At 35.8% G+C, this 15724-nt stretch overlaps 1 protein-coding gene across 6 annotated transcripts in view; it reads left to right on the top strand.

Annotated features, from left to right (window-relative positions):
- The window catches only part of LIN54 (lin-54 DREAM MuvB core complex component), a 65356-nt gene that overhangs the window by 16455 nt on the left and 33177 nt on the right, over positions 1-15724 (top strand). For 4 of the 6 annotated variants that reach the window (XM_045880867.3, XM_045880868.3, XM_045880866.3 and 1 more), the window contains exons 3-4: positions 2880-3003; positions 9123-9265. The exons of 1 other annotated variant lie outside the window; for it this stretch is intronic. In XM_045880867.3, coding sequence (XP_045736823.1) covers positions 2880-3003; positions 9123-9265 — 267 coding nt within the window. The remainder of the gene's footprint in view (positions 1-2879; positions 3004-9122; positions 9266-15724) is intronic. One more of the 6 variants, XM_064584712.1, reaches the window with a different exon arrangement.

Here is a 15724-nt window from a genome sequence, read left to right as displayed (position 1 = left end):
GGATCATGACCTGAGCTGAAGTCAGACACTTAACCGACTGAGCTACCCAGGCACCCCCCAAAAAGAACTTTTTTTTTTTTTTAAGATTTTATTTATTTATTTGAGAGAGAGAGAATGAGAGAGAGCAAGCACATGAGAAGGGGGAGGGTCAGAGGGAGAAGCAGACTCCCTGCCAAGCAGGGAGCCCGATGCGGGACTCGATCCCGGGACTCCAGGATCATGACCTGAGCTGAAGGCAGTCGCTTAACCAACTGAGCCACCCAGGCGCCCAAAGAACTTTTATTTAAAAAAAGAACTAACAAAAATAAAAGAAACCCCATTTAGAATATCATTCCACTTGTCCAGTTTTTAGGCAACTCAAATCTTTCAAACTCCAAAGTAACCTACAAAGCTCTAAAGCACAGAAAAAAACAAATAAGCCACACATTTATGTTTCCTCTTTAGGCACCAGAATATTTGGTTTAGTATTACACGTTGTATATGATTCTCTGGTTTTTTTCCTAGACAATCCTCAGCGTTGTCTTAAGTTTAATCAGAGTATTGAAACTGTTAGGGTATGGACAGCAGGTAAGGGTGGAAGAAGGAGACCCACCTTGAAAAATGAAGGAAAGAGGTGACAGTTGAGGCCAGAGGCAGTAACAAAGAGGTATAGTTACACTTAATTACAGATATATAAACACTTTCCCATATTTCTTGTGCATAGTATATAAGAGTAATTAATAACTAACAGTCTGGAACAACATAACTCCTTATTAGTTCCTGAACCAATACAATACAGTGCCAATAATTACCTGTATGTATTATTTGATCATATATTTGGCTGTCTTATTTGTAAAATTCCTTTTTTGATTCATTTTTGTCTTTATCTGCTGATTACATAAATTTGTTAAAAGTGATACTTTGCGCTTTGTTTTGCTTGATAAAGTAATTTTGTTCTAGAGTAGTTTAGAATTTAATAATGCAAAAAGTATGTTTCTTTGAAGGAACTATAAATCGCTATTTTCAGCAATGTGCCACTAAAGAAACATAACCACAAGGGCAGATTGAAATTGTTCATTTACATAATTAATGTGCTTTTGATTGTATTGTTTACATTTTTTTTCCTGATCGGTAAGTATTCATATAGTCACATGATTGTGAAAATCAATTAAAAATAGGGAAATACTCTAAGCTCCTAATCTTTACTTTATAGTTAAGAATATTAAAAAAAAAGATTATTTATTACAAGACATGGGTTTCTAAGAATATCAATACTTTTTCCTTTTGAGATTATTAGTAGTAAGTCAATAGATGATATATTCTGACATTTTAGAATTTTAGACCTGTAAACACAGTTGGGAAATATAGTCCCTTTATGTCTCCCAAATTGCATCAATTTTTTGAAGTATAGTCGTACATTTATTTGGGTATATCAGTTTTGCAAGCTGGGTATCTTTTTTTAGTATGGTAATGGATCTCCTTTTTTTTTTTTAAAGCGATTTGTATTTCATTTATATTTTGTTTTGTCAGTCACATGTTCTAAGTGTAAGAAAGTAATATATTCTAGGTGTAAGGTTGTAATGTGTTATTTAGTTTAATTTATAATTTGAGCACAAAGCTGATATTTATGTAGTTCTGTGATCCATTGCAGCTTCTGGTATATTTCTGTCATTCAAATTGGTCATGTTTATTCATTTTAAGTCATTATTTCCAATATTAGCACTTTTAGGACCTCAGTTTTCATATCTGACAAAAAATAAAATTAATATTTAATGTCTTCCCTATCATAGCTAAATTTCTGCTTTTAACTTTATTTATTTATTTATTTAGTTAGTTAGTTAGTTAGTTTTTAAAGATTTTATTTATTTATTTGAGAGAGAGAGAATGAGAGAGAGCACATGAGAGGGGGGAGGGTCAGAGGGAGAAGCAGACTCCCCGCCGAGCAGGGAGCCCAATGCGGGACTTGATCCAGGGACTCGATCCAGGGACTCCGGGATCATGACCTGAGCCGAAGGCAGTCGCTTAACCAACTGAGCCACCCAGGCGCCCCTGCTTTTAACTTTTAAAAGAAGCTCTATCTTTGCATACATTGATAATTTCCGTATTAGAACATTGATAACTCTACCCTCCTTGACTTGTGGAGAATTTTAGTTCAGGTCAACAGTGTGCCGATATAATTTAAGATCAGGGATGAATATAGAGCCTACCTTCAAAGAATTGATAGCCTAGTAAACAGTATTTTAGCAAATAACATTTCTAGCACCTTTGCCTTTAGAATAGTCTTTGTTTTGCCAAACTTACTTCTTTGTATCCTAGGGCATTAACTTGTTGGGTTCTTTGTATATCTACCCCCTGATCTATATATATAGATATAGATATATTTTTAGATATATACATCTAAAGCTGAAGATCTAATCATAAGCCTGTCTTTATTGTGTATTTATATTTTGCTTCCAGGGGCCAATGTAATTGCATTTACAGGTGGCTTCATCATTTGCATCATGCTTTCTTAACTGACTCTACTCTTCTATTATTGAATAATTTGTTATTTTGAGAAAGAATATTGCTGTGTCATAGTGTTTTAGTATTATTTATTATTAAATAAGCATTATTATTAAACATTTCTAAATACTCATTTGGTTTTCATCATATGCATATTATCCTACAGACTAAAATAAGGATTTACAATAAAAATGCAAAGGTATTGCTATATATTGGCTTAAGGATGGGATCTTATTAGTATTTTGATGAACGGCTGAATTTTAGGTGTTTTTAACTTGAATACTTATATTCTGTTAAATGAGCTGGTTTCACATGTACTTCTGTATATGAATCTTCTGTTTAATTTTGAAGGTGTTTTACAGAAACAGATCATCTTCATAGTTATTTATATATTTCAGATTGCTAAGAAGCCTCGAACACCAACCTCTGGTCCAGTAATCACGAAGCTGATCTTTGCAAAACCAATTAATAGTAAAGCAGTTACAGGACAGACAACTCAAGTATCACCACCAGTCATTGCAGGTTATATTTCTTTATAGTTTATTAAGCTCTATATTTACCCTCCTTATAGATTTAAAAAGGGCTTTTCTGCCATCTTGAAATGTTTTAGTGCAACAAGTAGGGTTATTATCACAAACCAAACTAGTTAATAAGAAATGTGACACTTACTAAATGTGTGCTTCGAGCAAAACACCTTACTTATCTCAAAATTAGTCCATTATTTTAGTCTTCATAGAAGTTTTTTTTACCATGAAGGTAGCAAAGTCTTAAGCGCCAATAATACAGCTAACATGTGCCTTGCACTATTCTTAGCTCTTTACATAGTGACTTAAATAGTCCTGGGCAGTCCTGTGAGGTAGGTATTAATAACAGCCCCATTTTGTCAGTGTGGAAATGGAGGCTCTCAGCTCATAAGTGGTCGAACTGGGATTTGAACCCAGGCAGTTTGTCTCTAGAGCACATGTAGTTAAGTTTAATAGGTTTAAATTAATACCCACGAGAGTGTAGTATTTCATGGTTTCTGTTTGAATTTTTGGTTTCATTGTGTTAATATGCTTTATATGCAGTTTTCTGTGGACAGAAAATTGTCACAATGATAGTAATTACTTAAGTGACAACAGAATTTTAGCTATATTTACCAGCAAGTTCCTCAGTGTGGCCCAGTTCTCTTTCATTATATACTTTAAAATTTGTCATCACCGGTAACAGTAACACCTCAGATCTTGACTTCAAGTATTTTGTTTTCTTCATAGTTTATCTGCCTTTGTATTCCCAATCTAGCAGTTCTTTGACTTTGAGATCTCTAGCCCATTAACCCTTCTGTTTTCTCATTAATAATCACCCACTTCCTGTCCTCAGATTCTTCCGTAGTCAACATGGAGTCCATGACCCATAATTATCACTTCCGAACAAACACCAGTGATACTCTTTTCCCTTTCTCCTTCTATAATGGCTTACACCCAGCTCTCTTCTTACTTTTTGCCTGACAGGCTGCTCAGTACTTCTAGAGAGACACACAGCCATGGTGACTGGTCTTCAATTCAGAGCTATACTAACATGACTCTTTTCACCAGTTAGGGGCTCATTTCTAATTTCCATTGTGTTGAGGGCTTATGGAGGTACCTCTGGATGGTAGACTTGACTAGAGACTTTCAAATGCTAATTACCCATTGCTAGAAAGTGTATTCTTTTGATGAGGGTACTTCAAACCTTAACTAACCATGGGGGAGGGTGGGGTGGGAGGGGATATATACTAAAACCACCTACTACTGTTTTTGATCAGTTTACAGAGAGTGTAACAATGGACAACTCTGAAGTCAATGGCAGTGATCTATCATTTTCCTGAGGCTTTGAATTGTATATAGGGAGGCTTCTCATTTTAGCAAGTGAGAGGAGGCATGGAAAGATTGTAATTTGAGGGTAGTGTTGGGTGAATGAATTTTCTCTTTTGGCCCTTAGCAGAGATTTGTGATGTTATAGGAGGCTGTCTTGAGGGCTCTTATGGGAGGCAGGTATGACCCCAGAAGAAAGACTGGAACAGGTTTGAATTTGGAGCCGGTTCATGAAGTGGACTTCAGTTGGCTGAAAGTAAGGAAGGTTTTGGATATATTGATGAAAAAGGGACCCCCACCAGTCCTCTGGGAGGTTTTGGTGGAGAGGATTAACCAAGAGGAATGTCTCAGTGCAGTGTTTTGTTTTTTGTTTTTTTACTAGTTTTGAGTTTGAGAGAATTCCTTAAATTGTTTAATTATGTGGGAAAATTATATGCTAAACAATTGTGGTGTTTGCAGAAGTCTCTGAATGAATATTTGGTCAGTGCCAAGATTTCACCTCTTTTATATTTGACTATAATGATGTCATTGCTGGGTATCTGGATCATTTATATAATGTGTTTGCACACTAATCATAGCTTCACCTTTTAATTATAGGCAGACTTATTGCTTCTACCAAAAGGCATAGATAGACTTCTGTTAAATTTTATTAGAATTGTTGGCATAAGTTCAGTTGGAGAGAGAATTTCTACTGTCAACTGGTTCATTATATAGCCTTTTAAATTCATATGAGCCAAATTTTAAACCACTGAGGTAGCTTTCCTATTGAATTCTCTTTATCACAGGGAGGTTCTATCATCTTTATATTGCAGCAATTGATTTCTCAAAGTACATTTAGATTGTTTTTAAATGACTTTTGGTCTTCTCATTGAAGATGGATATCTTTTTCTGTCTTACAGTCAAGATAAATTTATGTTTATATATGTGATTTTTCTAAAATGCAAATCTGATCTTGACACACCCTTGCTTAAGATTTTCTTGGCTGTATCCATTTCTTATCTATTTCTTCGCTTCAGTCTGTCAGATTTGAATTCACATGCCAGTGCTTTCTTAACATTAAAGGCGTTTCTGATTGAATACATACTTTTTTCATTTTCACCTCTTATCAGTTCCATATTTACTGATTTCACTTATTTTAAGAGATTACCAAATGTTCTCTTAGGACTTAGGATCTTGGCATTGTTCCTTTTACTTAAAATGCCTTTCTTTGCTATACTCTTCCCCTGATCGTCTCTTATGTATTCCCATAAAACTTAATTCCATCTACTAAATTCTAACTTTAACTAGACTTCTTTAAATTTCATACTGGTTTTTACTATTTCCATTAGTCACACTATATTATAATACTTGGTTTTCTTGTCTGTCTCCCCTAGTATATAATTTTTCTTAGTGGTAATTTTTTTGCTTTGTTCTAATTTTTAAAAATTTATATTTTAAAAATTGTGATAAGATACACATACATAAATTGTGGTATAACATTTTAATCATTTTCAAGTGGACTGTTCGGTGGCATTAAGTATATTCACACTGTTCACACCATCACCACCATCTATCTCCAGAACTTTTCTCATCTTGCAAAAGAGAATCTCTGTACTTATTAAACAATAACTCCTCATTCCTCCCTCCCCCCAAACTCCTAACAGAGACTTTTTGTCTCTGTCAGTTTGATTACATATCTCAAATAAGTGGAATCGTACAGTATATGTTCTTTTATAATTGGCTTATTTCACTTAGCATAATGTCCTCATAGTTCATCTGTGTGGTAGCATGTAAGAATTCCTTTTTTAGGCTGAATAATACTCCATTGTGTGTATGTATGTATGTAGCTCTTTTATCTTGTTTATCTTTCTGGACTTGGCACAGTTTCTGGCACATAGATGTGGCTCAGTGAATGTGTATTTTTGGATGAATGTATATGTCATGGAAGCGGTGTGGTGTGTGGAGCTATTGGGAAGCTTGGGTTTTAGTTGTGGCTTTTCTATTGATTTTGTCTGTGATTTTGGGTAAATAATTATCAGTTCATCTTATTTCTATAAAATGTTGATACCTGACACTTCAGAAGGCTTTGGAGATGGTTAAATGAGATACAGAGGTCCTCGTTCTCAGAGCTCCTGAGGTACAAGGTTGCTACAGTGGAGCAAGTTTCGTCAGTGTGAAAATACTCACTAATAAATTAATCTCTTACAGAATTAGTCCTCCCTTAGATAGGCGAGCTCCCTGCCTGCCCCCCAGCCCCCATCTTTTGGAGTACGTTTCTTGATTCTTGAAGAACAACCAACAATAGAGTGTAAATACCTTGCAAATTGACTTCAAGGGGAAATTGTATAACTTGCATACTTGCTTGAATCTGTCTGCACAGCTAAGGATAAATAGGGATTTGGAGATTAGATAATCTGGAGAGATGCTATCTGGATGAGAAATAAGCAAGCCCCTAAAAAAGAATAACTTGAATTTTAAAGAGGTATAGAGGGTTCTTGGGAGAATTGATGAAATCCTGAAATATTTTGGCAGAGATGACCTTCAATGTGATCATGTTATGCCCATCAAACAGAATCTGTCATTGTGCTGACATACAAATTTTCAGAAAAATCCTCTTTCCCCCAGACTTAACAGTTCATCCTAAGATTTAGTGTAGTTTTAATTATAAATTGGATTTTTGTTAAATATAAGCCCCCCTGAAAAAAAGTGAAAATTTTACTCTTAGTTTTCTTTGTTATTTGAAATAAAATTTTTGTCCCTGTTTTAAACGAATTCATTTTTACATGGCCTTTTTCCGGATCAATTATTTTCAGGAATTGAGGATTTTCTGTATTAACTTATTCAGAAACTTTTTTTCTGAATCTGTGTAATGCCAAACAAATAAGAAATTATAGTAATAACCGTAAATGAAGAGCATGTTATGGAACAGTGTCTTTATTGGTAATTTATTTTCTTAAACATAATGGTTGTTGGGGCTTCAGGTTTATCCCACAGGTATTAGTTTTAGAAACTAGAACAGGCAAACATTTTACTTCAGGCAGGTTCAACACTTCAGGGTGGCCTAAAAATATTTGATGTAGATCCATTTAGTTTATGTGGAATTGACTTATTTAGTTATGATGTAATTCAGGTTAAAGAAAACAACTCTCGCCTGAAATTCATTAATGACTGAATGTAACCATGTACTACAAGGAAATTGAAAAAATTGTATTTAAAAATTTTTAAATTCAGATAAACCTGATTTTAAAAAGAAACTGTGTATACTGTGGCACTGTTACCAGAAAAAACAATCCAGAAGCTCTTTAGTGCTAGTTCTCTATTTTTGTCTAAAGAGAAAGTCCTTTCTTTTTTCTCTTTTTCTCTTGCTTTTCCCCCTCTCCCTCTCTCTTTCATCTCTAGATAGATCTATGAAATCACAGCATCGAAGAGGGATTTTAGAGATAATGTAGTTATCCACCTTTTCTCTTTCTTGGGTGCTTGAAGTCCCTTTTTAAGCCAGTGCATTTGATCATACAGCATCTGCTTGGAACACCTTCAGTGACTGAAAACTCACTTGTGGGAAACAGTCATTTCAGTGGGAAATTTTTGTTAGAAGTTCTTTCCTACTGCTGAGCTGAAACTTGTGTTTCTGTGTGTTAGTGCTGTGCATCTGATGTGCTGAGAGTGGCTCTAATCCTTCCACTTGACAGCCTGGATCAGTCAGGGTAATCTTGGCTTTCCTGCCGTAATAAACAATCTCTAAGTCACAGAAGTTTAACAGATTGTACTCTTAGTTGACACTTGATGAGATTATCTGCATGTCCACTGTGGATTAGAAAGGGGCTTGTGATCCTGGTCTCAAGGACCCGGGCTGACAGAGGGATCGTTGGTCCTCTCAGATGTGACAGAGGGCGAGAGAGCTTGGGGAGGTCTTGCGCAGGCAGTGAATGTTCTGGCCCAGAACGACACACATCACCTCTACTCAGAATTTGTCAGCTAGAACTTGTCACGTGGCCCTAACCGCATCACAGGGCGTGGGGAGCGGTCGAAAGTGCAGTTCTACCACGTGCCCAGAATGGCAGAGAACCAGAATACTTGGTGAACGACTGTCACACAGTCGTTCAAGAATTTGGAGATGTGTTGTCATGTCTTTGTACGCTTCTCTTGCATAGGATAAAAATTCCTAATATTTCAACTCATTGTGATACGATTCCCAATTTCCTAAGCCATCCAGACACCCTGCAGTTTTTCTGTGTTTTTACTGATGGGTATTGTCCAGAAGGGAACACAGTATTCCTGCATTCCTGTTGGAATTTTTTTCTTTTCCTTTTGGCAGTCTAAAATCAGGTAGTATTAAACCAAACAGTGTTCGGGTTAGTCTGATAACTTTTATAGAGGTGGCTTTAAATTGTGTCCTGAATGGTTTAAGTTCAAAGTAAGACAGCTGTAGTATAGTACAGAGATAAGTTTTGAGATTTGGATTCAAGGCCTGACTTTCAGGAGCTGCTTTATGCAGGGCATGTTGCATGGTTTTCCTGAGCCTATTTTCTGATTCTGATAGATAGAACTTAACAGGATTGATGAGAATGTGAGCAGACGTGTTTTTATGGACTTTACATAAAGCGGTATTAAGATACTAAGTGTTACTAAGAAGCATTGTTTTGTTTCCTTCTGACTAGTTTCAACTTCGTTCATTAGGGACTCACTTGTGAGTGTTTGAGTTCATACCTAGATACATAATGAAGTAGTGAACATATATACTACAGTCCTTGTGGGTGTAGATCATCAACACATACATTTTTATATTATTATTGAAAAAAGTCAAACTGATGTGCTGCCTCTCATTTGCAGGTAGGGTTCTTTCACAGTCTACTCCTGGGACTCCATCAAAGACCATAACAATATCTGAAAGTGGTGTTATTGGATCAACTTTAAATTCTACAACACAGACACCAAATAAAATAGCCATCTCACCTTTGAAATCGCCAAATAAGGTAAAAAAAAAAAAAAATTAGCCACAAATGCCAAGTGTTGTGGTTAATGCCTTTATGTTCTTACTAGTCACTTTAGATACTTCAGTTTTAATATATTCCCAAACAAGTAATAGGCATTCATCAAATACTAGATTAATTTAGTAATCAAGGATATATGGCAGAAAAAAAGCCTTACTCTAAACACATAGTAGCCTAGTAATCATTTTGCATGCTAAGGTAATTTCCATGGCCCATATGAAGGTGGGTACAACAGAAATCTTTTGAATGAGGTACATGATGTGTTTAGTTCTTCAGTTAATATTTGTGCAAAATTATTGTCTTTGGGAAGTCACATATGTAGTGACTATATGAATATAAAATGTTAAATGTAACTTTATTATTGTTATTTTGATAAAATACTCTGTTTTCTGCTTAAACTGTCCTGGGTTTCATGGAGATCTGAGCTTTTGTTGGGAAACAGAGTACCCAGAGTACTAGAAATTGCCATCAAATGCTGGTAACCAGATTCTCAGAGTTTTTAGACTTAGTACAGTTCATTCAGAGCATTCAAAAGCTTTTCATAATTTGTTTTCATCTTAAGGTAGCTATAATTTTACTCTTAGGTCAAGTAAGTAGTCTTTGCTCACTTTCCTAAAACATACCGAGTCATTATACCAGCATAGCATTTTGAAAAGGTATGTTTTAAAGGACATATTCAGGTGGAAAGCTAAGCATCATTATTCTGTAAGATGCTGCCTTTGTGATTCTGGAAACTTACTACCCTTTGTACTGCCTTTTCCCTTAACTTATTCTTATTATTCATAAATAGAACAAACATTAAACATTTGTTTTACATTTTTAAAAAAGTATAGCTGGTGGTTTATGTCTTAGTGAGACTTGAATATAATGTATAAATATAATGTCTCTTATAGTTCATTAAAATGGGATTCTACCTGCATAATAATAGAAAATAATTATTTACTTAAATGAAATGAATTCAGTAGATACTTGAGTGCTAACTATGTGCTATGCATAGTGATAGGCATTGGGGATAAAAGCATGAATAAGACAAGTTTTTCATTTCAACAGGGAAGTTAGACTTAAACATTAAAAATTGCCCTACAGAATCATGATGGTCACAAGTGGGTTGATGAGCTCTGCTGTGTGTCAGGGAAGTTTTATACAAAGGCTATTCTTGAAAGGTCTTAACTTTAAAGGTGTTTTGGGTCTTAGCTGTGGGTGAGCAGAGGAGGCTTTCTGGATTGAAGTAATACTTTACACAAAAGTGGAAAAGTGTGTGGCCCTTTGAGGGAACTACATTGCTTTGGTAGTGTAGAGCTGAGGGTGCTGAGGTTAGATGGAAGGTTTTATTATCTTCAGGGGAGTTTGCCCTGTATTGTTCTTGAAGACTTTCTGTGGCTTTCCCTTGCTTCTAGGGGAGTGGTGTCCTTGTCTGCACATTGGGATCACCTGGGGAATGCCCACTTCCTACCCCCAGAGACTGTTCTAATTGATCTGGAGTTTGGCCTGGTATCAGGATTTTTAAAAGCTCTCTAAGTGATTTTAATGGGTACCCTAGATTGAAAACCACTACTCTAGGATAATATGAGATATGCATTTTTAAAAAGATGATTCTTGTGGCATTTTATGAAAGATAGTTTGGAAGAAAGTAAGTCTGCATTCTGAGAGAGACCAGTTAGGTTAGTGATTCTCAACCTTGGCTGAACTTTTGAAGCACCCCGGGGCCCCTTGAAAACACTAATGGCTGGGTCCTACCCTGACTCCGTTTAAATGAGGGTCTCTAAGACTGGGGCCCAGGTATTTTAATATTTTAAAATTCTTAAGTGTGGGCCAGGGTGGGAAATCACTAAGTTAGATTATTATCGTACTTTGTGTTTGAGCTAGACTAGTAGCTAAGAGGCTTGGGAAGAAGAGATGTGTTAGAAAAGACTTTAAGACATAAGACTGGATGTCAGGGTCCTACAGAGGGGAAGACTTCTAGGGTGACTCCTAGATTCCTGACTTGAATAACAGAGTAGGTGGTGGCACTATGGGACTAGTATGACTGGTATATGGGCGATACCTGATGGCGTACAAAGAGGAACTAGCTTGTTTTTCTCTCATCCTTGACTTTAGCCATGAGATCTTGGATCTTCCTTCCCTACCTCTTGACAAGAGGTTATTTTTAACTGTAAGAACAAGCCTTACTTTGGTGATTAAATTCTCAGGTATGAAAAGTCTAGTCAAAACCTTAAATCTAGTTGAAAGCTTCTCTCTTCAACTCAGACCTAATCATGGCTCAGGGACCATGTAGTGGAGAAGAGGAGTGTAATCTGTTTCTTCCCCTCTTCTACCTCCTCCCCCCCTCTGCGCCTTCTGCTTCTGGCTACTGATTGGAAGGAAGATTAGAAGAGAACGGACAAAGTTTTATATGACTGAGACTGTTGTCATCTAGTGGCCAGTGTGGCAGGTGTCCCAAGTGTGGACTTTTACAGATGTGCGTTTAGGAAAGTTTTTGGAGACCCTTGTGGATATGTCCACATTGCCCAGTTCTCGGTCAAGAGTGTGGTACACACTCAGGCTATCTTTGGCAGTTTTCTCCTGGCTGTCGCTTGACTCCTGTAGTCTACAGCCTTTTACTGCAGAGCCACCCTTACAGCAGAGGTACATGTCTTTGGCCCATCAAGATGCTGTAGCCCTTCTGCAGGCTGGGACCAGTGTCTGTGTTCACATATGTCCTAAACTCCTGGGGGTATGTGTCAGGTTCTCCCAGGAACTCTCTCATTGCATTCATTTCTGGTGCGGCTAGACCAAGATAGACTTGAGACTTTATCTCACACACACACACAGTATTTTTATCACAATATGTTGCCAACCAAAAATTAAGATGTCCGTTTTCCCTTCTTAGAGTTGTCACCCAGTCTATCCCAGAGATTTTCTTGGAGAGCCCCTGCCTTTGTTCTTACTGAGGTATAAAGCCTAAGCATTCTGTCTTTATGAATTCACTTCTATTTCTAATCTGTTTTGCTTCATTTTCAATAGGCAGGAGGTAGATGGCAGGGATGCTGTCTTTCAGTAAGTCCGCACTTTTTAGAGTGTGGGGGTTTATTATTTGTAGTTCTCACTTCAGCCAAATTTGAGATCGTAGAAAAAAATCACATTATCGTTTTATACTAGAGAGGAAACATAGGGAGAATAGCTGATTTGGGCAAAAAGATACTGTTTAATTCTTGGAGATGTTGGTCATCGAAGTACCAACTGAATAGCTAAAGGAAGATGTCCATTAGGAAGCTGAATATAGGCAGTGACTAAAACTATGCATATAGAGGAGCATGAGGTTTTCTGTAGAGAGAAGAAAGCAGGACCAAACCACAGAAATATTAAAAGAGTTAGTAGAAGAGAAGGAGTCAGTGGAAAAGAAGGAATGGTAAGAGAGGTAGTAGGAGAAACTAAAAAAAACTGGAAGGGGAGATGACTTCAAGAATGATAGATATTGGGCTATAATCTCAAATGTTAGGAAAGTCAGTTAAGAAAAAGACTGAAAAATAAGGATTTGCCCCATTGATCATTAGTGGTCAAAAGGAAACTCCAAATACCCACCTTTTCCTACCTGCCAACATTCACAATCTGACCACCATCTGCCTTGAATAACCAGGAATTCTCTCATTATTTATCCCTGTTTATATTGGGTAACACCCAAAGGCCCAGATTCCTATAACACCTTTTATCTCTCACATCTAATCTCCTTAAGGCTGTCAATATCTTCTGTCCCTGTTCCCACCTATCCCCTACTCTTGAACTCCCTCCACTGTGCCCTCCCTGGAGTTCATAATCAAAATAATACCCTAAATCCTCAGTCTCTTTACTGAATGTTCCTTTTATTTTCTTGTTCTAACAGATACCCAACTCTCCCCTAGGATACTGCCCCAGCAGACCTTTTAAATGATGGCCATTTTTTTCTCCTTTAGTCCTTAGGCCACTGAGCCTGCAGTGGAGGGGACAGGACTGTGAGTCTTCCTTGCTTCTTCTCATTACATTCTTCAGACCATTCTCACTTTCTTCTCCATCTTTGAAACTAATGTTTTCAGGTTTGTTTTGAAAGTCAGGCATGTCTAATATTTTCTCAGTTTACTTGATACTATAGTTGTCTGTTATTATAGGACATATTTCTTCCATTATATTTATTTTCTAAAGTAATCCTCAGTCTCTAAAGTATTTATGAGATATGTAAATAAGCACTAAACCAATGAAAATGTTCTACATGGTTTACTTTCTTCTTGCTTTAGATTTTAGCAGTGCTCTTCTCTACTTTCTGACACTTAATGTCTTTTGTCCTGTAATCTTATTCTTACCTTTAAGTACTGTTTTTTTTATGGCATATTTGGATTTATTTCAGAAATGCAGTGTGATTTAACATTCAGAAATCTATCCATCGAATTCACAACATTAATAGGAAAAAGAATAATTTTACAAATATATATAGTACATCTCAATACATGTGGAAAAATCCTGATGGTAGCCAGCCTCCGTTTTGGTTAAAAATACTTCAGACAATAAAAATATGAAGATACTTTAGTAATTTGAAAAGGTAGAAAATGCATCAAACTTCATGTTATGTTGCAGTGTTGAACAAGCATATCCACTTCCCACACTTGTTCAATTCTACTGCATTAATGTGGTATTGCAAGAAAAAAAAACAGATGGCATAGGGTTTCAAAAGAAAGTAAAAAAATGTCACAGATTACATATTATGTTATTACATACATGTAAAATTTAAGAATCTGCTATTGAACTATTAGAATTAATATATAGATTTTGCAAGATGATTAGATATAGTCAATATAAAAAAATTAGTATTTCTAGACCATTTATATTTAATGTAATTGTTCATATGATGGATTTAAATCTTGCATCTTACTAGTTATTTTCTCTTTGTCTCATCTCTTTTTTTTATATAACTCTTCTTATGCCTTCTTTTGGGTGAATTGAATAGTTTTTATGATTCTATTTTATCTCCACTATTGGCTTATTGTAGTTTAAACTTTTAAAAAATTTATTGGTTCCTCTAGAGTCAAATAATACATTTTTGACTTATTTATATTTATGTCACTTCATGTAGGGTAAGAACCTTATAGTTGAATACTTCCAGTTCTTTTCTCCTATCCTTTATGCTGTCACTGTTAAACATTTTACTTTTACATGTTATGAACTCCATAATACATTTTTTGTTTTTGCTTTACACAAAATTACCTTTTAAAATAACTAAAAATAAGAAAAGTAAGTCCTTTATCTATTTTCATTTTAACTATATCTTACACACTTGCTTTCTTTCTGTAGGCCCCAATTTTAGTTTGGTATAAAACTCCTCCCTAAAGAACTTTCTTTAGGAGGGGTGCCTGAGTGGCTCAGTCGGTTGAGCATCCAACTCTTGGTTTCAACTTGGGTCTTGACATCAGGCCCCACATCAGGTTCCACACTCAGTGGGAGTCTGCTTGTCCCTGTCCCTCTGCTCTTCCCCCACTTGCATTCTCTCTCCCTCTCAAATAAATAAGTAAAACTCTTAAAAAAAACCAAAAACCTTTCTTTAGGAAAGTTTAATTTTCTTAGGAAAATTGAAATTTCTTTTAAGGAAAATTCTGCTGACGAGATTCTCTCAGCTTTTGTATTGCATGAAAAGGTCTTATTTTGCTGTTACTTTTGAAAGATATTTTCAGTGGGTAAGAAATTCTAGGTTGACAGTTTTCCCCCAATGCTTTAAAAAAGTCACCCCATTGACTTCTAGATTGCATAGTTTTGGCAAGAAGTAATGTTGTAATTTTTATCTTTTCTTCCTTTGTATATGTAATGTGTCTTTTCTGCCCCTGCTTGCTTTTAAGATTTCCTCTTTATATTTGGATTTCTGTGATTTGACTGTTAATGTATCCAGCTGTGTGCTATGTTATTATTGCTTTCTTTTTTAAATATATATTTATCTTGATTTTAAACTATCTTGGATGTAATAATTTATTCTTTTATTTTTTTTGAAAACTTTTGACTATTATCTCTTCAAATATTTCTGCCTCACTTTCTCTCTTCTCATTCTAGAACTCTGTTTTTAAAAATGTTAGACTGATACAGATCTATAGCTCTAGATACTCTCTTCTATTTTTCCTCTCCCACTTTGTTTTCTTTTTGTTTTGATTTGGGTAATTTCTTTTGACATGTCTTCAAATGCATTGATTCCTTCCTCATTTTGTGTGGAGTTTACTGACTAGGCCCATTGAAGGACTTCTTCATCACTGATAGAGCTTACATCAGTAAGATGTAAATACAACTGATAGTTGTATTTTTTAAATTTCTAGCATTTCCATTGACTCTTTCTTCCAGTTTCCATCTCTCTGCTGCATTTCCCCCACGGTTCATTGCATGTTGTCTTACTTTCCTACTGAGTCGGCTAATATAGTAATCATAGTTATTTTAAATAGTTATCTGATGGTTGCA

Source organism: Mirounga angustirostris, unplaced genomic scaffold, assembly GCF_029215605.1.
Source record: "Mirounga angustirostris isolate CCGP_5_RB_7025 unplaced genomic scaffold, mMirAng1.0.hap1 SCAF_2, whole genome shotgun sequence".
Taxonomy (NCBI): Eukaryota; Metazoa; Chordata; class Mammalia; order Carnivora; family Phocidae; genus Mirounga; species Mirounga angustirostris.
Note: the sequence above shows the minus strand (reverse complement) of the source record. Positions and strands in the feature narration are given on the sequence as shown.